Source organism: Condylura cristata, unplaced genomic scaffold (assembly GCF_000260355.1).
Source record: "Condylura cristata isolate star-nosed mole 26May11 unplaced genomic scaffold, ConCri1.0 scaffold00025, whole genome shotgun sequence".
NCBI classification, from domain to species: domain Eukaryota; kingdom Metazoa; phylum Chordata; class Mammalia; order Eulipotyphla; family Talpidae; genus Condylura; species Condylura cristata.
The window spans coordinates 27,197,228-27,218,332 of NW_004567126.1; the positions used below are offsets into that span (position 1 = coordinate 27,197,228).

General features: G+C 52.4%; 4 protein-coding genes across 6 annotated transcripts in view; 2 read left to right on the plus strand and 2 right to left on the minus strand.

Annotated features, from left to right (window-relative positions):
• The window catches only part of LOC101624661 (adenylate kinase isoenzyme 1), a 10,167-nt gene extending 2,280 nt beyond the window's left edge, over positions 1 to 7,887 (minus strand). The window contains exons 1-3 of the mRNA XM_004688862.1: positions 7,827 to 7,887; positions 6,319 to 6,518; positions 5,701 to 5,814 (exon numbers count right to left, since the gene is read on the minus strand). Coding sequence (XP_004688919.1) covers positions 5,701 to 5,814; positions 6,319 to 6,518; positions 7,827 to 7,887 — 375 coding nt within the window. The remainder of the gene's footprint in view (positions 1 to 5,700; positions 5,815 to 6,318; positions 6,519 to 7,826) is intronic.
• A 328-nt stretch (positions 7,888 to 8,215) lies between these two features.
• Positions 8,216 to 16,582, plus strand: GTF2F1 (general transcription factor IIF, polypeptide 1, 74kDa). Of its 3 annotated transcripts, XM_012729944.1 has the most exons (13): positions 8,216 to 8,288; positions 8,522 to 8,642; positions 8,736 to 8,782; positions 9,357 to 9,429; positions 11,741 to 11,934; positions 13,107 to 13,277; positions 14,471 to 14,655; positions 15,154 to 15,307; positions 15,391 to 15,572; positions 15,667 to 15,740; positions 15,816 to 15,954; positions 16,133 to 16,250; positions 16,331 to 16,582. In XM_012729944.1, the coding sequence occupies exons 2-13, from the start codon at positions 8,631 to 8,633 to the stop codon at positions 16,533 to 16,535; spliced, it is 1,554 nt and encodes a 517-aa protein (XP_012585398.1). In that variant the 5' UTR covers positions 8,216 to 8,288; positions 8,522 to 8,630; the 3' UTR covers positions 16,536 to 16,582. The 3 variants fall into 3 exon arrangements, with proteins under 3 accessions (XP_012585398.1, XP_004689359.1, XP_012585399.1); XM_004689302.2 differs by lacking the exon at positions 8,216 to 8,288 and having other exon boundaries at positions 8,301 to 8,642; XM_012729945.1 differs by lacking the exon at positions 8,216 to 8,288 and having other exon boundaries at positions 8,301 to 8,642; positions 15,394 to 15,572.
• A 2,267-nt stretch (positions 16,583 to 18,849) lies between these two features.
• Positions 18,850 to 19,956, plus strand: PSPN (persephin). Its single transcript, XM_004688863.2, has 3 exons — positions 18,850 to 18,996; positions 19,288 to 19,456; positions 19,543 to 19,956. Exons 1-3 carry the CDS (start codon positions 18,964 to 18,966, stop codon positions 19,848 to 19,850), a joined length of 510 nt encoding a protein of 169 aa, XP_004688920.2. The 5' UTR covers positions 18,850 to 18,963; the 3' UTR covers positions 19,851 to 19,956.
• Positions 19,957 to 20,036: 80 nt separating this feature from the next.
• Positions 20,037 to 20,991, minus strand: ALKBH7 (alkB, alkylation repair homolog 7 (E. coli)). The gene is made up of 4 exons (XM_012729409.1): positions 20,981 to 20,991; positions 20,677 to 20,935; positions 20,463 to 20,587; positions 20,037 to 20,324 (listed from the first exon to the last, which is right to left on the minus strand). The coding sequence occupies exons 1-4, from the start codon at positions 20,989 to 20,991 to the stop codon at positions 20,126 to 20,128; spliced, it is 594 nt and encodes a 197-aa protein (XP_012584863.1). The 3' UTR covers positions 20,037 to 20,125.
• Positions 20,992 to 21,105: the final 114 nt, after the last annotated feature.

A 21,105-nucleotide genomic window follows, 5' to 3' on the forward strand; every position in this document is an offset into this window, starting at 1 on the left:
TAGAAGTACACTGCTGAGGGGAGCAGCGGGCGGGTCAGGAGAGGTCTGCCACGCCATGTGGTCACCTCTGGGGCAGGCGGGAATCGAACTCCTGCGGAAGTGGCTTTAGCTTCTCAGTGCTGTGCTTTAACCTGCTGCGCCACCAGGGAGGGCCCTCCAGTCAGTATCTTAATGGAAACTTGCTTTTCTGCTCGTCAAGAACAAGACAAAATTGTCCATACTTGCCACTGTGACTTGGTAAGGTTTAAGAGGTTAGCTAAGGTAATAAAATTAAAGTGTTTTAACAGACTAGAATTGAAAAGAAGGTTTAAAAAAAAATTTTAAAGTCTGTTTGCAAATGATGTCATTGTATTTTTGGAAACATGAAAATCAACAAACTGGTACAGATTGAATGTGATGAAGTCACAGGCTATAGCACTAAGATATGGAAGTCAGCCTACTTGGAGACAGAAATCACTGGAAGTAGACAACCATTGTTTTTAACTCAATTTTTTTCCTAAAGATGGATAAAGTCTTGGGGCCTCTGTGGTGGTGCAGGGATTAAAGACAGTGCCATCAAGCTGTCACCAGCCACTGTACCATGAGTTCAATCCCAGGCAGGGGAACTAACAGTTGGCATCTCCTGTCTCGCCTGCTGCTTCCCTTAGCAGTGCATTTCTATAGATCCAACTGTTCTGTTCCCCATTCCATCACTGGTGAATCTTCTCACACATCCCCACACCTCTGGCCTTTTAAAAAATGATGGATAAAATCTTTAAGAGAAACGCGAAACATTCCTAAGTGACTCAAAAGGAGTCTTGAGAAAAAGGAAGATATAAATGTTCTTGGATAAGGAGGAGTCAACATAAAAGAGCCAAGGGATTCTAAAATATTAAAATTGAAAATTTTAATGTAATCCAAATGTGATAGTGTATATATATGTGTGTATATATATTATGTGGTGTATTATGTGTGTGTGTGTGTACATATATATATATACATATATATATATATATTTTTTTTAGTGAAGCTGAGTTGATTATAACATTCATGTGAAAGTCAAGCAGTAATGGCCAGAAGAATATAGGCAAAGGAAATGGATGGTGGAGCAGGGAAAGGACATTCAATCTGACTATAACAAAACAAAACTCCATGATTAAAAACAACAGTGCACAGAGTACAAACAGCATCTGGACTAGAACAGGAAAAGTCCAGAAATAGAGCCAAGTGAAAATGGAAATTTGGTAAATGGTGGTATCTCAACTTGATGGAGAAAAATGCAGACTTTTAAGTACATGATGCCGGATTGCAATTTGGAAAAAGATAAAACTGAATGCTTACCTCATTCAAAAAACTAGGTTAAGTTCCAAATGGATCAGAGATATAAATGTAAGAAATAAAACCATACAAGTACTAAAGAAACTCCTTTATAAAGGATGAACTTTATAACTTAAGATTGGGGGGGCAGGTGGTGTGGGGAAGGGTAGGGAACGTAACTCTGGCTCAAAAATCCATAAACACTAACAGGAGGCCCTCCCTGGTGGCACAGTGGGTTAAAGCACAGCACTGAGAATCTAAAGCCACTTCCGCATGAGTTCGATTCCCGCCTGCCCCGGAGGAGTCCACATGGCGTGGCAGACCTCTCCTGACCCGCCCACTGCTCCCCTCAGCAGTGTACTTCGTCGATCTGCCTGTTCTGCTCCCCACTCTGTCTCTGGTGAAGCCTCTCATCACCCCTGAGCCTCTGTCCTGTAACCCAGTTCTGTATGCACAAATAAATCTTTAAAAAAAATAAAAAAAAAAAAAAAATGAAAAAAAAAAAACACACACTAACAGGAAATATTGATCAATTTGGAAAAAAAAATAACTTTTATGTGGCAAAAGACAGTAAGCAAAGTCAAAGATAACAGAAGCTAAAGGAAAAATATTTGCAACCTGTATGATAAAGGGCTAAAATCCCTATTATGCAGAATTCCTAGAAGTCAAGAAGAAAAGTAGCAACGTCGGAAGGAAAAAGAAGCAAAAGCTGGGCCTTCCCAGTGGCTCAAGAGGTGAAGTCCCAGCACTGTGGAGCTACTAGCAGCCACTGCAGCACAAGTTCGATCCCTGGCCAGGGAGCTGACCCGTCACAGGGCACAGCAGCCCTCTCCTGACTGACCTGCTGCTCCCCTCAGCAGGGTATTTTTGTAGATCCACCTGTTCTGCTTCCCACTTTCTGGTGAATCCTTGCACCCCGTCCCCACCTCTGGCCTTCAACCCAGTTCTTATAAATACTAAATAAATAAGTAAATAAAAGAACCACAGATTGGGTGGCTGGACAGAATTTGTTTTCGGAAGTGCAAGGTCAAGGTGTTGTAGGGTCGGTTCCTCCTAAGGTTTTACTTCTTGACTTGCAGACGGCCTTCTCCCTGTGTCCTCATCTGGTCATCCCTCTGGGAATGTCCTAATTTCTCCTTAGAACAACTCTAGTCAGATTGAATGAGGGCCTACCCTCTTAACTTACTCCTCTAGACTCCTTAATCCTAAAGCCTCCATCTCAAAATAGGGTCACACTTGGAGGCCCTTAGGTTAGGAATCCAACCTATGAATTGAAGGGAGTGGACAGATATGATGGCCAACAGGCACATGAAAAGATGCTCCTCATCCCGTGTCTCCAGGGAAATGCAAATTAAAACCACATGAGATACCAGCTCTGTGGAAATGACCCACATCTAAAAGATCAGAAACAAGTATTGGTGAGGAGGGAGAAAAAGTAACCTACTATACTGTTTGGTGGGATTAGCCTGGCCTCTCTGGAAAATAGTACGGGAGTCTCTAAAAACATTAAAAATGAATCTACCAGGCCCTCCCTGGTGGTGCAACAGGTTAAAGCACAGCACTGTGAAGCTATTGCAGCCACTGCAGCACAAGTTCTGTCCCAGTCAGGGAGGTGACTCACATGGTGCAGCAGACCTGTCTCCCCCGCGGCTCCCCTCAGCAGTGAACTTTGTGGATCTGCCTGTTCTGCTCCCTACTCTGTCTGGTGAATCCTCTCACTCCTTCGCCTCTGAGCTGTCCCTTAGTTTTGTACGTCTAAATAAATAAATTTTTTAAAAGAAAAGAAAATGTTCTCCTGTGAGTACTCGACGACCATCTTGTGCACTATAAAGGTGACACTTTGGGAAAAACAGTCCAGATAAGTGGGCCTCATCCTGGGTGTTTTAGGGAGACCCCTGCACCAACTCCCACCAAACAATGGCCCCCAACAAAGTGAGTTGGGGAGGGAGGCATGCCAGGCTGAAGGGCCAGCTGGTGTCCTCCCACTTAAATCCTGGACAGACAGGAAGGCGGGGGACATCAACTCTAAGGTTTGCAGCTCAGTATCCAGGAAGTTCAAAGAGATCTAGAAAATTCTTTGCAAAGAAAATTCACTCTCCTAACATACAGCCATTTCTCTTTCTCTCACTTCTGTCAGCCACGTGATACAAGGGGATTTGCACATGTTCTGCGCCTGTAAGATGAAACCCTGATGCAAGTGAAGAGTCCAAATGGCAGGTGAAGCCACTCAGCCTCCTTGGTGAAGTAGGATCTGGGTGGGGCAGAACCCAGGTGAAGTGGAGATGGCATGTGGCTAAACTCTGGGCCTCGCAAGCCCAGGCATAAGTCCTGCCTCCACTACCTAATTGTGGGATCCTGGGTAAGCACCCCCTTTCCTTTGTGGCCAAGTGGGGTGCTAGCAGTGCCTGGAATGTTCTGGAAGATGAGAGATCTTCTGTGCAGAGTATTGACAACAGTGCTGGGCTCATAAAAAGCTCAGGACATGTTCATGCTGCTGTTGCCATGGGGACGTACTGGCAGGCCCAACGTTGCCAAGTCAGGCGATTTGCAAGAGCAGCGGGGTGTGTGGTGTGCCACCTCCTGATGGCTGAAGGTTGGCCACTAATTCAGAAAAAGTGTTAAAGGCTGTAGAGTCCAAGCCGAACACATCAGAGGAGCAAACGGCACCGTGGGGTCAGGAGTGTACTGCTTCTGTTCTGGTGGCCACTCGTGGGTTCCAGACAGCGGGGTGCCTCCTTTAGGCCAGATGCTGGCCCAGGGCTGACACCAAGCCAGCCTTTGCCCTCAAAAAGCCCTCAAAACTCTGGGCCCTCCCTAGTGGTGCAACATATTAAAGTGCAGCACTATAAATTGATCCCTAGCCACTGCCCGGGAGTTCGATTCCCAGACCCACCTGCTGCTCCCCTCAGCAGTGTATTTCAGTACATCTGCCTGATTTGCTCCCTGCTGTCTCTTGCGAATCCTCTCACCCCCACCCCACCCCCACCACACCACTGGCCTATACCCTAGTTCTTGTACGCATAAATAAATACACTTAAAAAGAAAAAGCCCTCAAAACTCATTTGCCTTTTATCACAGTAACCAGAAAGGTCTGCTGCAAGGGAGGCATAAACAGGGCAGGGCCCCACCCGCATACCCCTGGGGGAGACTTTTATGTGACTCTCTCAACCCTCCAGGTTTCTCTGAAGACACTCCACTGGAATCCAGCAAGTTCCAGAGAAGCCCAGCTGCTTCCAACCTGTAGCCGGTTCTTTCTGGCTCAAGTCACTTCTTATTTCCTGCTCAAAGGGTAACAAAATGACCCATAGACACTAAGGCCACCACAGGTCTTGTGCTCAGATGGGCCTTTCCGTAAAGTCAGCCTTGCCTGGTACCAGCATTTGCCTCCCCAGCCCTTCTCCTTCTCCCTTCTCCTCACTTCAGGGAGGCCTCCTTGGCCACCCCAAACTGAAACAGCACACCCACCCCTCCAGGAGGCCATTCTTTCTGTCCTTGGTACTTCCTGCCACCAGAAATTTCACTGTTGCTTGCGCCTGTCTACTGATAGGCTGCAGGCAGGGACAGAGTCTGTCTTGGAAACTTCTAAGGACAAGCCTGCTTTCCAGAACTGTTTGGGGACAGGTGGTGAGTCGATGCAGTCAGGCGCACTGTTTAACACTATGTCATCAGTAAGGGATCGAATACAGTGGTGGTCACAGTAGGCTTTGGGTTTAGCCTGGGTGTGTTGTGGGCCTGTGTCATCACACTCTTGACGTTCGCACAATGATGAAGTTGCCTAATTCTGCATTTCTCAGAGGGTGTCCCTGTAGACATGACTGTACAAGAATAAACAACTATATTCCATTTTTATGGCCCCAGATGATACAAAGCCCACCTGTGACTCAGAGGGCAGAAACTGTGAAGAAAGATATTAAAATGACATTGTCTCTGACCTCCAGACACAGGTCTGACTCTCCAGTTCTTCAGTCAGGTTCTAGAAATTTCCAACAACCTATTCCTCAATAATGCAAAACTGCATTTCCCATTATCATCTCCTCTCCCATCCCTCCTTCTTCTTTTTTCTTTTTTAAAGATTAATTTATGAATGCATCCAAGATCCGGGGTGCAGGCCAGAGATGCGGGGGTTGAGAGGATTCACCAGAGACAGAGCAAGAAGCAGAACAGGCAGATGCACTGAAATACACTGCTGAGGGGAGCAGCACACGAGACAGGAGAGGTCTGCTGCACCCTGTGGGTCAGTCCCTGGCGGGGGATTGAACTCAGGCTGCAGTGGCTGCTGACAGCTTCATAGTACAGTTTCTTAATCCCTTGCACTGCCAGGGAGGCCCCTCCCACCCCTTCTGATGGCTGTCCAAGGTAGAGAGGGAGAGGAAGTTTCTCATACCCGGCTGGGGGGTCACTTACAATGCGCTCAAACTCCTTGGCCTGCGTCAGCTCCCGGGGAAAGCCATCGATGAGGAAGCCTGGGCTTTCTGGGCAGGACAACATGTTGTCACTGATCATATCTAGGATGATTCCCTGGGGAGGGAAGGGTGGTAGGTGGTTTCAATGCTAAAGGACCCCTTACTCAGCTGGTTCACTTGGCAGATTCTCTTCCTTAATCTGAGTCTAAACAATGTTGGGAGCAACACCCCACCCAACGCACAGATTCTGACGCCCTGGGGCCCTGGAAGCACTGCTGAAGCTGAGAGCCCTGCCTTGTGCCAGGGTCTCTTTTACTCATTGTTTCCTCCTTATAGGTAGGTGACCTTTACTTTGCAAGTAAGGAAACAGGTCAGAGAAGACAAAAAGAATAAATACCAGTTAATTTTACTAAGTGTTAAGTACCAGGGCCCTGCCAAGTGTGTTAGAGAGCATCACCCAAATCTCTATAGCACCTGGATATGGGCCAGCAGGGCTCATTTCATAGAAGAGGCTGACAGGCCAGGGGTACCAAGGCAGGAGACGCCCCAGGCCTCTCAACTTGGACAGGGCCTTCCCTGGAAGGCAACCCCCTTCTTGCCTCTGCCCGCGATCTCTCACCGTGGGTACCAGGAGCCCCTGGAGCATGATCTCACGGATCTTCTGGCCGCGCCGGGTACCCTGCTGGGCCTCCTGCCGCAACAACTGGCCCAGGCCCACGTGGCAGAAGCCGTACTTAGTTGCCATGTTCTTGCACTGGGTTCCTTTGCCACAGCCCGGGCCTCCCATCACAAAGATGATCAGGGGGGATTTGAGGATATCTGTAGGGAAGAAGGAAAAAGAGGGCTTGGAGCTTGTAGGGTTTGGGGGAGGTGATTTGTCTACAAATTAGTGTGTGTCCTTGGCTGACACTGGACACAGGTCTGCTAGAATGCCCACTTTTGCCGTGGTGTGTGTGTTTGTGTGTGTGTCCAGGCCCAGTGGTGTATCCAGGCACAGTATGTGCAGGCTGCTGTGGAGGAGGACGTGACCTTGAGCCGGCCAGGCCCTCTGCTCACAGCATTGACTTAAAACATCACAATGACTCGAATCCCACTTTATAGTTAAGGGAAAAGGGGCTTAAGAGGAGTAGGGAGGGGGAGGGAAATGCACTGGGCTATGGTGATGGTACCTGGGTGATTTGGTGATGGGAAACCCAAGGGGATTGCAACTGAGATGGAAAGGTGCACAAAAATATGTAAAAATAAACTATTATCAAATTTTAAAAATGTTAATTAAAAAACGGGGGTAGGGAATTGCCATACCCCCAGAAACCTCCAGTATTATCCTCCCTTTCCTTCTGACAGCCCCAGTGAACTCATTTTGGTCCCTTGAACACGCAAACTCACACCTCCCTGTTGTTCCCTGCACCTGGGAAGTCCCTGTCCTACTTCTGTCAGGCCTTTTTAAAGCTTCATCCAAAGAGCTTCCTCTTCCCCATCGTTCTGTCTCAGAACCCCACTTCCTCCACAGCACCACCACAGTCAGTAATAATTTCGCCTATTTGCCTGTTCTTGTTAGTCTCCCCAACCAGACTCAACTTCTCCAGGGCAAGAACCATTTATTTGACTCACTTGTTCCTGTACTTCTAGTGGTTGGCATAGCTCCTGACATAACATAGCAGCTGAGGAACAAGTGAAAGTCCAGCTACCAGATACATCAAGGGAGTGCTGTAGTTTATGGTGCGATTTTGGTGTCTTGTTTCTCTTTCCTTAACTACTTCTACGCTCCCTCCAGGGCCCACCTTAAACTCTCTCTCTCTTCCTAAACCCTGAGAGCTGGATTAGGCTTTGCTTTTCATGTGGTATCTTCTGGGTAGCGGTTACTATTCTGTGAGATTGTCTCCTCCACTATACTATGATCTTCGAGAGGACAGGGATCTGGTTTGACACAAAGACCATGGCCAGCCCGGAACAGCAGGCGCTCGAGTGGATCAGTGAATGGTTGAATCGTGACCATGCCTAGCTGTGGTACAGCCATGGTGGGTAAGGGGTGTGTGCACCCCTGGACAATGAGATGTGGTGCCTCCTGCCCTCAGCAGACCCCTTCTCTCTCCTTCCCGAGTAAGCGAACCACCCCCGCGATGTTACCCTTCTCCTGCGGCCTCAAGGACCTGGCCTTCTGCGGCAGCTTGGACTCCCACAGACCCATCCTGCCACCGGTCTGTGGGGTGGTCGCACCCAATCCCCACCCAAGCCTTGAGCCCTCCTGGCTCTGCTTAACGTCACAAGGGCCCCTAGCCCGATCATTTTGCGGGATGAAGTCTCTAGTGCTGGGGGAAGATATGAACCCCAAAAGGGCTCAGGTGAAGCCGCAACCACACCGCGACAGAGAAAGCAACTCGGTTGCTATGGTGACGCGGCTTTCTAGGACTCTTTTCCGGAGTGGGATGGCGCATGCGCAAAGTGTCCGCGAGCGCGAGAGGGCGTTTCTCCTCCTTCCATCCCAGGATGCCCCGCGATCCTTGCGCGATGACGTCACGGGAGGCGGTCCCGTACGTCTTGATTGGTTTACTAGCGCTCTATATTGCCTTGGCGAGTGCGTGATTGGCAGTAAGTGCTCAATAAGGGCTGGCGGGCGCTTGGCATTTCTGACACGCGTCGGTGGGTTGCGAGACCGAGCAGTAGGCTACCCTTGCAGCTCAGCCGGTGGGAGAGTTTCCCTTCCGGGTTGGGGGGCGGCGCAGGCGCAGACTTGGCGAGAGAGGCCACTTTGGTGGGCAGAGAGCTGCTTCCCGGGTAGCTTTTCCCAGGATCGGCAGCATCTTTGGGGGTCCCCAATCCAGGTCAGAGACCCTACACCGCGAGGGAAGGTTCCTCGGGACTGAGGGTCGCGGACTCCGGTAGGGTAAAAGGACCTGGATTACACCGGACCCGAATCACCGACCATTGGCTATGGCGGCCCTCGTGAGTATGAGACCGGGTCGACGGGTGCCCGGTGCCTGTGCCGGTGGCCTCTGCAGCCCCACACTCACCATCTCCCATCTTCTTTCCCCGCAGGGCCCCGGCAGCCAGAATGTCACTGAGTATGTTGTTCGAGTTCCTAAGTAAGTCCCTGACCCCACCTCCCACACACTCCCCTCAAAGGAATTAAAACCTTCACGAATTTGTAGACGTGCTTGGCATACCTGTGCCTGGCATACCTGTGGTTTTTCTTCTAGCCTGGACGCTACCAGGGTGGGTCTGGGGTTGAGCTGAGGCCTCTGAGAGTGAATGAATGAATTACTGCGTCCTGCGATGCAGTCCCCAGGTCTAGCAGTCCCTCAGGCTGGATTGCCTTTTCCCCAGCTGTACCTCAGCTGGGTGGATTCTTGACCATCCTGCAAAACCAAGTATTAGTATGTTCCTCCTTCATGATGCATTCTTTGCCTGTACTCCCCTGATGCCAGGACCGAGTTGCTGATTAGCTCCACATCTTGGGTTCCTCTAAGCCTTTGTCCCTCTTTCTGCTCCTCTAAAGCGTGGGATTAGGAGAGTATGGACCCAGTTTCCCAGACAGTGGTAATCCCTGTGTTCTTCTATGGGTCCCCAGCATTGCCCACAACCAGCTGAGCCAGGGAGGGTTTGCTCAGTGACTGAGTGACTGACTGACTGAGTACTGCTTCTTTTTGCTCCTTCCAGAAATACAACCAAAAAATACAACATCATGGCGTTTAATGCAGCAGATAAAGTCAATTTTGCTACTTGGAATCAGGTAAGTCCTGGTTGTGAAGGGGTGACAGAACTTGATCCTGGATTTGGTAATTGTAAAAGTTGCTCAGTTGTAGTAACTAAGGTTGTTTTGTCAGCTCTGGGTGGAGAGGAAAATGGTGACTAAGGCCTGGGCAAAGCTTCTGGGCATCTCTGTCGGATTTGGCAGACCCAGAAAGATGCCTTCTCCTAAAAGGGAAACATTTGGAAGTTGTGCACTCTGGTGGGCATTACTGACCTAGATTAATTTGGGAAGGGGAGGGACCTGCATTCTGCAGGTGATCTCAGAATCCTGGCTGTCAGAGGCACTAGAAAGAACTTTGAAAAATGTCTCAGTCTGTTCTGCTTCTACACATAAAATGCCATAGACTGGGTAGTTTAAAAACAACAGTTATTTCTCACAGTTCTGGAGGCAGGGATTTCAAGAATAGAGCACCAGCAGACTTGGTGAAAGAGCCTGCTATTGGAGTCATAGATGACCGTCTTTCCACTGTGTCCTCACAAAGAAGGAAGGGCAAGGGAACTTTCTGTAGTCTCTGTTATAAGGCCACTAGTTCCATGGTTATAAAAGCTTGAGTCCCACCGTGAGGAGTCCACGTTTCGGATCTAGTCCCTTCCCAAAGGCCTCCATCTCCCAGTCCCATCTCCTTTAGGATTAGGTTTCAACGAATGGATGTTTTGGGAACAGGACATTTGGTTTATAGCAGAAGCCATTAAAAAGGGTTTAATCCTGGAAATTATGTGATCTGGCACTGTAGGGCTGAGTGTGGGGGTCAAGGTCAGGAGAATAGGGTAGAGGTCATGTTTCAGGTGTGGAGTGGTAGGGCTTGGAGCAAAGGGTGATTGTGAGAAGTGAACAGATTCTAATGAATTTTGGAAGTGAAGTCAATAGTATTTGTTGATAGATTCGGGATTGAGCAGAGAGGGCCAGAGCAGAATCGCAGAGGGTTCTATTTACAGAGATGGGGAAGCCTGAGAATGCATTTCTCAAGATGCATTTGAATGCATTTTACAGAGCATACCCCGTCATTAAGTGGTATATGACTGTACGTTATGAGGCTACTTTATACGCGTTTCCAGATTCCAATAATTGACCTTGTGCTAGTCTCCTGCTAGATAGCTTAGCTGGGGATCACACTTGTGGTTGGGGATCCTTTCCTTTGGGAATCCTGAAGACTTTGCTATGTTTTTCTTTAGCTTCTGGTTTTTCTGTTGAGGCTTTCTGCCCTTCTCATTTTTGATCCTTTATATCAGGGTCAGCGGGCTCATTCTTAAAGGGCCAGCTAACAATGGTTCAGCTTTGTTGCAGGACAGTCCATTGTAGAGTGAAAGCAGTTACGATGAAGAGTAAATAAATGGGTGAGACTGTGTGCCAGTGAAATTTTTTTTACAAAAATGGGAGGAAGGTACCCCACAGTCCATAATTTTTCCATCCTTCCTTGAAATCTGTAGGATCTTTTCATTTCCAGTGACCTGCCATGTTACAACAGTGGGAAGTAATGAGGCCCATCTTGTATTTTTAGTGAATGTGTCAAGTAATGACCATTGTTCTTTTAGTTGCTTCCTTTTTTTTAAATGGAGGAGCCCAGTATATTAGCCAGTCCCCTAATGATGTGCATTTAGATTCATTTCCCATCGTTTGCAATTACAAGCAGTGCTGTAATCAGTGGCTGTGTGTGAGTGTGCGTGTGTGTGTGATTTTTATCTTTCATTGTGAACAGAGAATCCCTAAGGTAAACAGTACATGTATATTAAAAGTTAATATACACCCCTGAATTACTCATAAATTAAAAGTTAGAGACCCGCAGCCTGAATTCATAGGGTAGTCCAGAGTTGAATGTAGAGAGAGGAGAAAGGAGGTCCAGCACAGGATGATCTGGTTTTTGTTGTTTAAGCACCACAGTGATCCATTTCTGTCCTTTTTTTTTTTTTTCCCCACTTCTCATTGGGAAATAATCTTGAACTTTTATTTATCTCTTTTTTTAAAGATTTATTTATTTATGCATATGAGAACTGGGGTACAGGCCAGAGGTGTGGGAGGTAAGAAGATTCACCGGAGACAGTGGGGAACAGAACAGTAGATCTACTGAAACACACTGCTGCGGGGAGCAGCAGGGACACAGGAGAGGTCTGCCGCGCCATGTGGGTCCCTCCCTGGCTGGGGATTGAACTTGTGCTGCAGTAGCTGTGGATAACTTTACGATACTGTGTAAAGTTAGCCCCTTGTGCCACCAAGGAGGGCCTTGATCTTGAGCTTTTAAAAAGCTGTAAAAGCAGGTGCCCTGCTTAGAGGTTTTTCTCTCTGACCGCCTCAGGCCCGGCTGGAACGGGACCTAAGCAACAAGAAGATTTACCAGGAAGAGGAGATGCCTGAGTCTGGCGCAGGCAGTGAGTTCAACCGCAAGCTTCGGGAGGAGGCACGGAGGAAGAAGTATGGCATCGTTCTCAAAGAGTTTCGTCCAGAGGACCAGCCCTGGCTGCTCCGTGTCAACGGCAAATCAGGCAGGAAGTAAGTGCTGAGCGGGGCCCCCCAACTCACACTCCGCTGTGCCCTGGCTCTGCTGGGGTCCTTGTTGAACTTGGGTGTCAGTATAGTGTCCTGTCTTGTGGGGTTTTCTTTTTTAAAAATGAAACAAGTTGGGGCCCTCCCTGGTGGCGCAATGAGTTAGGACACAGCACTGCAAGCTAGTGCGAGTTCGATCCCCAGCCCCAGAGGAGACCCACATGGTACGGCACACCTCTCTTGGCCACTCACTCTCCCCCTCAGCATTGTGTTTCGTCAGCCTTCCTGTTCTGCTCCCTGCTCTGTCTCTGGTGAATCCTCTCACCCCCCTGCACCTCTGGCTTATACCCCAGTTCTGTGTGCATAAATAAATAAATCTTAAAAAAAAAATAAGTTGATGCTTATGCAGGAGCTCTGAGGGCAGGGTGCTGGAGACCCTGGTGCTGGTTCCTGGTGTGTGTGACAAGGGGCTGCCCCTGGCTGGGGTTTTGATAACTGGGCGGCCTTCGCAGAGGAGGGGCAGACTTGGTGGATGCAGCTCACCCCAGTGGAATATCATACACAGGGGCCCACTGGCACATGGCAGTGATGGAGGGTGTGTGGGCGGTGTGGCACAGTAGATGCCAAACTGCAGCTGAATTGTGGGTAGAGAGGGGCTCAGACAGACCCTGATGGTTTCAGGCAGGGAAGCAGCACTTGGAGTAGGATTGCCCAGACTTACAGGGCAGAGGCCTGACCCTGGTTCAGGCCTGAGGAAATGGTGACCTTGTCGGTGTGTCCACTTGCCCTCTTCTCCTATCCCATCCTATTTCCTCAGTGGGTTTGGGGTTCCAGCACAGCTTGGGTGGTAGAGCCAGGGGCAAATCCAGAGGTATCTGACCATAGGTCTTGTGCCGTTTGTGGCTCATTTGACACTGTCCTTCCAGAAAGGACCACGATATAGATCATACTGAGAACCTTGGGTCTGCTGTGTGAGTTGGGGTGCATTGGCCTTATTTTTCAGATATGGAAATTGGGGCTTAGACGATTGACGCTCCAGCCTGAACCATCCCTCCCAAATTCCTGGTTTTGATGGGAGATCCCTGGTGCCTCTGATAGAGGAGGGGGCAGATCTGAAGGGTGGTTTGGGTGGGTCAGGGCTGGCTTTGGGGCCAGGCCATGACTGTGTCTCCTGGCAGGTTCAAGGGCATAAAGAAGGGAGGCGTGACCGAGAACACATCCTACTACATCTTCACCCAGTGCCCTGATGGGGCCTTTGAAGCCTTCCCTGTGCATAACTGGTACAACTTCACCCCACTGGCTCGTCACCGCACGCTCACCGCAGAGGAGGCTGAGGAGGAGTGGGAGAGGTGAGTGAACTTGGGTGGAGCCAGAGGGAGGTAAAATGCAGAGTGAGATGGGGTGTCCCTGGCCCCCTAGGCTCCCCGCAGACAGGAGGTGTGTATAACGAAGGGTGCCATGGACAGAGGGAAGTGGCACAGAAGCCTGGAACAGCAATGGTGGGGGTGGGGGAGGCTAGGCACAGGGCCTTGAATGTCAGGCTAAGCATATACCCACCTTGAGGCCACCACTGCCGTGGGGTATTGACAGGTGTCTGCAAATCTGCCGACCTTTGTGGCCCAGATTAGCAGACACTCAAGGAGTCTGTGGATCCTAGAAAGTTTTTTTCCCCTGGGCTTAATCATTTTCTTTAGTTTTAACATTGTTGAATGAGTCAGATGTCAGCTGCATTCCTAAAGCAGCCCCTGTAAAGGTGCACAGGAAGTGTGCCCCACCAGTGGCTGAGCACCCCTCAACCCACTTCTCTTTCACGGTCCCATTGGCTTACATCACTGAGGTGTTCTACACGATCAGAAGCTGGAGGGCAGCTCCTGCTCTTTGCTCTTTTCCAGAACTCTTCTGAAAGCTCTTCTTTGCTTCCTTTTTAATATTTTCTCTAGAATTCACTTCATATGGTTTGGGGAGGAAAAACTGGAGCTCTAATTGAATCATGCTAAATTGGCACATTAACTGGGGGAGAAATGCCACTGTTTGTCAGGTGTGTACAGTCTTGGCCATCTGTAGTGCACCATTTCCCCAAGTTAGCTGCATCCACGTTCTTCTGCGACAGTCGTTTGTTTCTTTATACCACCCATGACTTTGGCTCACGTTCCTAATATAATCCTAACACTTCTCATTAAATGTAGTCCCATTTTAAAAACTTCCATGATGACAGTAAACAGGAATTTTGAAAAAGGCGACAGTAAATACGGATGAACATGTATACGTTATGTTGCCCGATGAAGGCTGAGCCCAAGAGAGGGGTTAGGACACTAGCACCCCACAGAAACCCTGAGGGGCTCAGCTGGAGTGGGAACTGAAGAAGGGCCAGCTTTCCCCGTGTGATTTTGGGGCACCTCACGCAGCATCCATGAGGCAGAGCGGCCCTGAGCACCTAAGTCTTGTCTGAGGTTTCCCCTGGGGCCTGCCTGGAAGAGGAGCTGGTGGGGAGGAAACCCTGGTGCCGACCACTGTCCTCCCACTGGCCCGCCTCTGCCTGCAGGAGAAACAAAGTCCTGAACCACTTCAGCATCATGCAGCAGCGGCGGCTCAAGGACCAGGACCAGGACGAGGAGGACGAGGAGAAGGAGAGACGCAGCCGCAAGAAGGCGAGCGAGCTGCGGATCCACGACCTGGAAGACGACCTGGAGATGTCATCCGATGACAGCGAGGCCAGTGGCGAGGAGGGTGAGGCCGGAGGGACCCTTCGGAGCGCTGCCTGATGTAGGCGCTCGTTGTAACCTACAAAGGTGACCGCGAGGCGCAGGGCGAGGGTCATGTCACTGAAGGAACGGGGCAGTTAGTGACCGTTCCCCTGGAACAGGCCCCTACAGCACACGCGTGGCCATGAGGGGAAGCATCAGGGTGGGTAGGAGGCAGAAAAGAGCAATGAAAAGGCCTCGGCTGTGGCAAGACGGGCAGGGGGAAAGCTTAGACTCGGTCTGTTTGAACGAGCCCAGGGAACTCTGAGCGTAAGGATAGCTTCTGGTGGTCAGCACCTGGCCTTGTGATGTGGGGCTAAGTTCGAGAAGGGATGGCTGGGGGCATGGAGTCCTGGTGGGTTGGTTTGCCTTCTCTAAGAATCGTCTAGCCCCGGGAGGAGCCTTGATGCAAGGGTGGGGGCTCCCAGCATCTCGGATGGCACGAAGCTGGTGATGGAGCAGCCCAAGCCGCCCTCCTCCCCAGGTGGCCGAGCCCCCAAGACGAAGAAGAAGGCGCCGCAGGTCAAGGCCGGCAGGAAGAAGAAGAAGAAGAAGGGGTCAGATGACGAGGCCTTTGAAGACAGTGACGACGGAGACTTCGAGGGCCAGGAGGTGGACTACATGTCGGACGGCTCCAGGTGAGGCAGGGCTCCAGGCGGGGGAGCGGGGCCCCGGGCAGCCTGGCAGCTGCGCCCCTCACCACTGCGCACCCCACTTTCAGTAGCTCCGGGGATGAGCTTCCAGGCAAGCCGAAGGTCACGCAGCAGGAAGAGGGCCCCAAGGGTGTGGACGAGCAGAGTGAGAGCAGTGAGGAGAGCGAGGAGGAGAAGCAGCCCGAGGAGGACAAGGAGGAGGAGGAGGAGAAGAAGGCCCCCACGCCTCAGGAGAAGAAGCGGAGGAAAGGTGGGCTGGCGCGGACCTTCTGTTCTAGACCCCCCCTTATCTGAAACGGTGCCGCGCTCTTTGGCACTGACACCCCCTCTCTGGCCCTGTGCAGACAGCAGCGATGAGTCGGACAGCTCGGAGGAGAGTGACATTGACAGTGAGGCCTCCTCAGCCCTCTTCATGGCGGTAAGACCCAGCCTGGGGGTGGGGTGAACTGGGTGTCTCTTTCCAGGCTCACAGCCCCAATCCTCATCTTTGCAGAAGAAGAAGACACCACCCAAGAGGGAGCGGAAGCCATCGGGTGGGAGCTCTCGGGGCAACAGCCGGCCCAGCACGCCCAGCACCGAGAGCGGCAGCACCTCCTCCACCCTCAGGGCGGCTGCCAGCAAGCTTGAGCAGGGTACGGGCCGGTCCCACCACACTTGGCCGAGACCTCTTGACCTCTGTGCTTTGCTCCCTGTGCAGGGTCTGAGGTCAGGTGGGGGGCAGAGGCCTAGGCTCCTTGCACCCACAGTCTGCCACACCCCAGGCTTCCAGCCTCCCAGCCGCAAGCCTCACCTGTGCCTCTGCTCCCGCAGGGAAGCGGACAAGTGAGACACCCGCGGCCAAGAGGTTGCGGCTGGATGCTGCGCCGCAGAGCCTGTCGGGAAAGTCCACCCCTCAACCCCAGTCCGGGAAGTCGACCCCCAGTAGCGGGTAAGTTGGGGTGAGGACAGTAGGGGTGGGGTGAGGGCCGCGGGGAGGCCTCGTGTGACCCACCTTTTCGCCCTCCTCAGGGATGTGCAGGTGACGGAGGACGCCGTGCGCCGCTACCTGACGCGCAAGCCCATGACCACCAAGGATCTGCTGAAGAAGTTCCAGACCAAGAAGACGGGGCTGAGCAGTGAGCAGACGGTGAACGTGCTGGCCCAGATCCTCAAGCGCCTCAACCCCGAGCGCAAGATGATCAACGACAAGATGCACTTCTCCCTCAAGGAGTGAGGGTCTGGCCCCCACCCCGCCCCAATAAACCACCTTTGTTCTCTGCACCCTCTCCGGCTCTTGAGACCTGCAGTCTCCCTGCCACGTGTGCCCACCGCCCCTCCGTCACCCTGCTCCTGAGACCAGGGCCCCTCGTGAGCAGTTCAGGAGCAGCCTGGGAGCTCTCACCCCGCCAGCCTCTCCTCCCCCTTCGTCCAGCGCATCCGCCGAGCCTGTGCACCCCCTGCCCAGGACTTTCTTGAGCCCCGGCTTCCACTTTGCCGATTCTTTCGACTGGTGTCTGGTACTAACCCATAATGGCTCAGGGTTTTCTTTTTTAAAGATTTATTTATTTAAGCATACAGGAACTGGGGTACAGGCCAGAGGTGTGGAGGGTGAGAGGCTTCACCAGCGACAAGAGTGGGGAGCAGAACAGATGGATTGACCAAAATACACTGCTGAGGGGGGCAGTGGGCGAGACATATGGGTCAGCTCCCTGGCTGGGGATCCAACTCCATGCACAGTGGCTGGTGATAGCTTGATAGCACTGAGACTTTAACTGTTGCGCCACCAGAGAGGCCCCAAGACTCAGTTTCGATGACTCTTGTTCCCTGAATCTGGAAGTTGTTGTTTTGGTTTTTGTTTCTTTTTCAGATCAGTTTGACTGTATCTTGCCCCATATATATATATATGTATTATATATATATTTTAAAGATTTATTTATTCATACAGAACTGGGATACAGGCCAGAGGAGCAGGGGCAGTGAGAGGCTTCACCAGAGACAGAGTGGGGAGCAGAACAGGCAGATGGACAAAGTACACTGCTGAGGGGAGCAGCGGGCGGGTCAGGAGAGGTCTGCCGTGCCATGTGGGTCACCTCTGGGCCTGGGACCCAAGTCTCGTAGAAGCCGCTGTGGTAGCTTAGTGCTGTCTGTGCTTGAACCCGTTGCGCCACCAGGGAGGGCCCCGCCCCTTATATTTTTGATCTGGCCTTTCATCCTTATGATCTTGGTCATACATCTTATACCCTTTAGGATAGATTCTTTTATCGTTTTGGATGTGGGACTTCTAGCCTAAAACGGGACCTTCCTTGGGAATCCTGGGTGCTTGGCAGGCTCGTCCTTGCATGTGGTTTTGCCTTGCCAGATGCACCAGGAGTTCTGACCTGAGTCCATTTAGTTCTCTGAGATCCCTGTGTAAATATAAAATTCCAGTCCCTGTATTGCTGATGCTGGTGTCTGCACCCTGTTTTAGCATCCAAGTGATATTTCCGGGCTTCCCTGATGGTTGTAGCCCTGCTCCGTGTTCTGTGGTGGGAGGGCTTTTCAAGTTCTCTTCCCAACAGTTTGCACTGAGCCAGTGTGGTAGGATGTCAGCCTTCTGTCTTGCCTGGGGCTGGAAACTTCGAGTGGAAAGCTTCCCCACCCAGTTCCACAGGCCCTTGGCTGCCAAGCAGGAATGCCTGAGCCATCAGGCTAATTCCCAGGAATGTCCCAGGTCTGTCCAGCCTCCCTCCCTGACCTTCCGCCAGGCCTTTGGAGCAGCAGGAAAGAAGTGCTTCTCCAGGCATTTTCCCTGCTCTCCTTGCCACATAAACCTTAGTCTAAGTCTCCATCCTCCCACCCCCCAACTCACCTCAGCACCAGACCAGATCTCTTGCATTCAGCAGGACCTGGGTTCAAATCTCAGCTGTGTATCTTAACTCGGGGATTTTTTCTTTCTGAAAGTAGTCTCAATGAACAGTGCAATAAGAACCACCACACCCGAAAACAACAGTCTCCTACAGAGGGCAGTTAGGTCACTTCCGGTCCTTTGCTGAAATAAAAAGGCAGCAATACCCCTGAACTTGTCTTCACTCACCTGTGGCAGTGGGTTCCGTAGGCAGGTATCCCGGGTTGAGGGAACAAGACGTGCAGTTTCAAAAGCAAATGCTCAGCTGCTTCTCACTGACATTCGCTCTACCCATGAGAGGCTACTCCTGGGTCACTCGTAGTTTATGTAAGTAGATTGATTAGCCCCCTTTCAAGGTGAGGGGTGGAGGTTCACTTTCCTGGGGTCAGAAGAACTGGGTGGGGAAGTCCTTGTAATCTGCTGCTACCTCTAATCGGGCTCAACAATCTCTTCTACTTTACATCCAGGGACCCTAGAATGGGGCGGAGGTCCTTGGGGTCCCTGCTCGGCTTTCTAGAGACAGGAGTCCCTGCTGGTGAGCTTCCTGTCCCTAGGCCTCTCCCTTTTCCTGTTTTGTCGCTGGCCCAGCCAGATCCGGAGACAGGGGCATGATGCCTTAATCCTCCAGGCAGGAGCCATGATAGAGGATTCCCTGTCAGCTGTACCATCTGCCAACTTGCCTCTTCACTGAACACATACTTGCCCCACCTGGCACAAACATGGGGTTCCTGAGCCCCAGCACTCTGCCTTTGTGTGAGAGGGCCTCACTGGGGGGCCCATGGAGCCCCCCACCTCTCTCTCTAGACAGCAGGTATGGTGGGGAGCCCAGTCACCCGCCCTGGGTTTGGCCTTGGCTGCCGCTACACCTCTCGTAAATCAGGGGGTGGAAGGGGTGTCAGAAATGGGGCTGTGGAATGTCTGGGTGGGATGGGGGGGTGAACTCTTAACTCTTAGAAGGGTGGGGTGTGGGGCAGAAGGAAACTGCCTGCCTGGGCCAGAGGAGAGGGGGGCTTTTATCCCACTGCAGTGGCCAGCAGTGAAGAGGTTATTTCCCCAGCCCAGGCAGGGGTATAAATTGAGGGCCTGGGGTGTCCCTACCCAGGACCTGCCTGTCACAATGGCCACAGGAAGAGTCCTGCTTGGCTCTCTGGTGCTTCTGTTGCTGCAGCTGGGCTTCAGCGGGGGCCCTGGGGCTCGAGGGGCCCTGGTGGCAGAGGGAGAGCGCTTGTCTGAGTCGGCAGCAGACAGAAGGATGTGGAGGCTACAGCTGGGTAAGGACCCCTGGAGCCCTGAGTGAATCCCCAAGCCTGTCCCCCCCAGACCCTGCCTCCTGTCAGCAGCCCCCTCTCCCCCACAGGTGCCCGCCTACGCCGAGCCCCGACCAGCCCGTGCCAACTGTGGAGCCTGCCCCTGCCTGTGGCAGACCTGGGCCTGGGCTATGCCTCAGAGGAGACGGTCATCTTCCGCTACTGCGCCGGTAGCTGTCCCCGAGGCGCCCGCACCCAGCACGGCCTGGCGCTGGCCCGGCTTCGGGGCCAGGGCCGAGCCCATGGGGGGCCCTGCTGCCGACCCACCCGCTACTCTGACGTGGCCTTCCTTGATGACCGCCACCGCTGGCAGCGGCTGCCCCAGCTCTCCGCAGCTGCCTGTGGCTGCGGTGGATAAGGACACCCGGCCTGGGGCCCCGCAGCTGCTGGAGGAGCTCTGTTGAGTTATTCCCTGGAGGCTTGGATTCAGAGAAGGGTCGTGGGCCCGCGGCCAGTAGGGAGCACAATAAACAAAACAGCCATTGCAGCCTCGCATCTGTGTATTTGCCGGTGTGTACCATAGCTTGCAGGGTGTGACCAGGTGGGTTCCCGGGGTTCCCCTGCAGGCCCCAGCCCCAGCAAACAGCCAGTGCAAAGGTGACAACTTGTCCATTCTCCACTTTATTCATAAGCTCAATGTGTCTGGGAAGCTAGGGGAGGACTTGGGGTTCCACTGGCTGGGAGCAGGTGCCCAGGCTTCCCAGGCCCCATGCCCTCAGGGAGGGAGCGGCAGATCACTGAGATGCGTCGGCCCCTGGGGACCCTATGCTCCCCAAAAAAGGACTCCTCGTCCCGAAGGATCTCGTGGGAGAAGTCATAACGGGCAGAGCCCCTGCAAAAGAAAACAGGCTGTGGCTAGATGGGTGAGGGCAGTTCCAGACTGGCTGGCGGTAAGAGCTGACTGAGTGCGCGCACACAGTGCTTGCTGATGTGTGTTGAGTGGGATGGGGGTGCCTTAACAAGGCTGTACCTAAGGATGTACAGGGAGCCTGGCTCCAGTAAGAGTTCCAGCCACTGTCCTGCGTCCTGGGTGTGCACCAGCCGCATGACGCTGGGAGACAGCAGGGACAGACCAGCTATGGTATCTCCACAGAACTGGAAAAGAGTGCATGGTGGTAAGTCAGGCTCTTGTCCGGCCAACTCACCCCCTAGCTGGGAGCTCCAAGGCGCTGGCCCCTGCCCACCTTGATGCTGTCCACGTGGGGCTTGATGTAGCCCTGAGGCTCCAGGTCCAGCACGTGCACTGGGGACAGCAGGGCCTGGCCAGGGCCGAAGGCAGCAGCCTGCACGCGCTGCAGTATGGCCCGGCTTGCCTCTGACCAGCGCGACTTCTCTGTCTCTCGAAAGCCGTGGATGGCCTGGGGAATGCGTTGTGGGGTGGGGAGGCGGGGAAGCAGGAAGGTTCTCCAAGGACTGGGAAAGGGGCTCCAGCACACCTCTAGCCTGCCATCAACTCACAGCCTTGGTCCTATCTATGCTAGACGCTGCCGCGCTCCCATCTAGGTCAGGCCTCAGTCCCCAGTACCAGTTGTCTCAGCTCCCTCTCCGTTCCCAAGGCCCCCGGCTTCAGGACCTAGCTCGCCTCCCCTAGGTCCCGCCCCCACCGGCTCCCA

What these genes read in the sequence shown, in the direction of transcription:
- GTF2F1 (XM_012729944.1), top strand. An exon ending in CCTCAGCCCTCTTCATGGCG is followed by an intron (nt 15,741 to 15,815) that starts GTAAGACCCAGC and finishes TCATCTTTGCAG; the next exon opens with AAGAAGAAGACACCACCCAA. An exon ending in AAGTCGACCCCCAGTAGCGG is followed by an intron (nt 16,251 to 16,330) that starts GTAAGTTGGGGT and finishes CGCCCTCCTCAG; the next exon opens with GGATGTGCAGGTGACGGAGG.
- PSPN (XM_004688863.2), top strand. Translation starts at nt 18,964, where the DNA reads ATGGAGCCCCCCACCTCTCTCTCTAGACAGCAG. An exon ending in CCTCTCTCTCTAGACAGCAG is followed by an intron (nt 18,997 to 19,287) that starts GTATGGTGGGGA and finishes GTCCCTACCCAG; the next exon opens with GACCTGCCTGTCACAATGGC. An exon ending in GATGTGGAGGCTACAGCTGG is followed by an intron (nt 19,457 to 19,542) that starts GTAAGGACCCCT and finishes TCTCCCCCACAG; the next exon opens with GTGCCCGCCTACGCCGAGCC.
- ALKBH7 (XM_012729409.1), bottom strand. An exon ending in CCCACGTGGACAGCATCAAG is followed by an intron (nt 20,588 to 20,676) that starts GTGGGCAGGGGC and finishes ACTCTTTTCCAG; the next exon opens with TTCTGTGGAGATACCATAGC. An exon ending in GGCTCCCTGTACATCCTTAG is followed by an intron (nt 20,325 to 20,462) that starts GTACAGCCTTGT and finishes TTTCTTTTGCAG; the next exon opens with GGGCTCTGCCCGTTATGACT.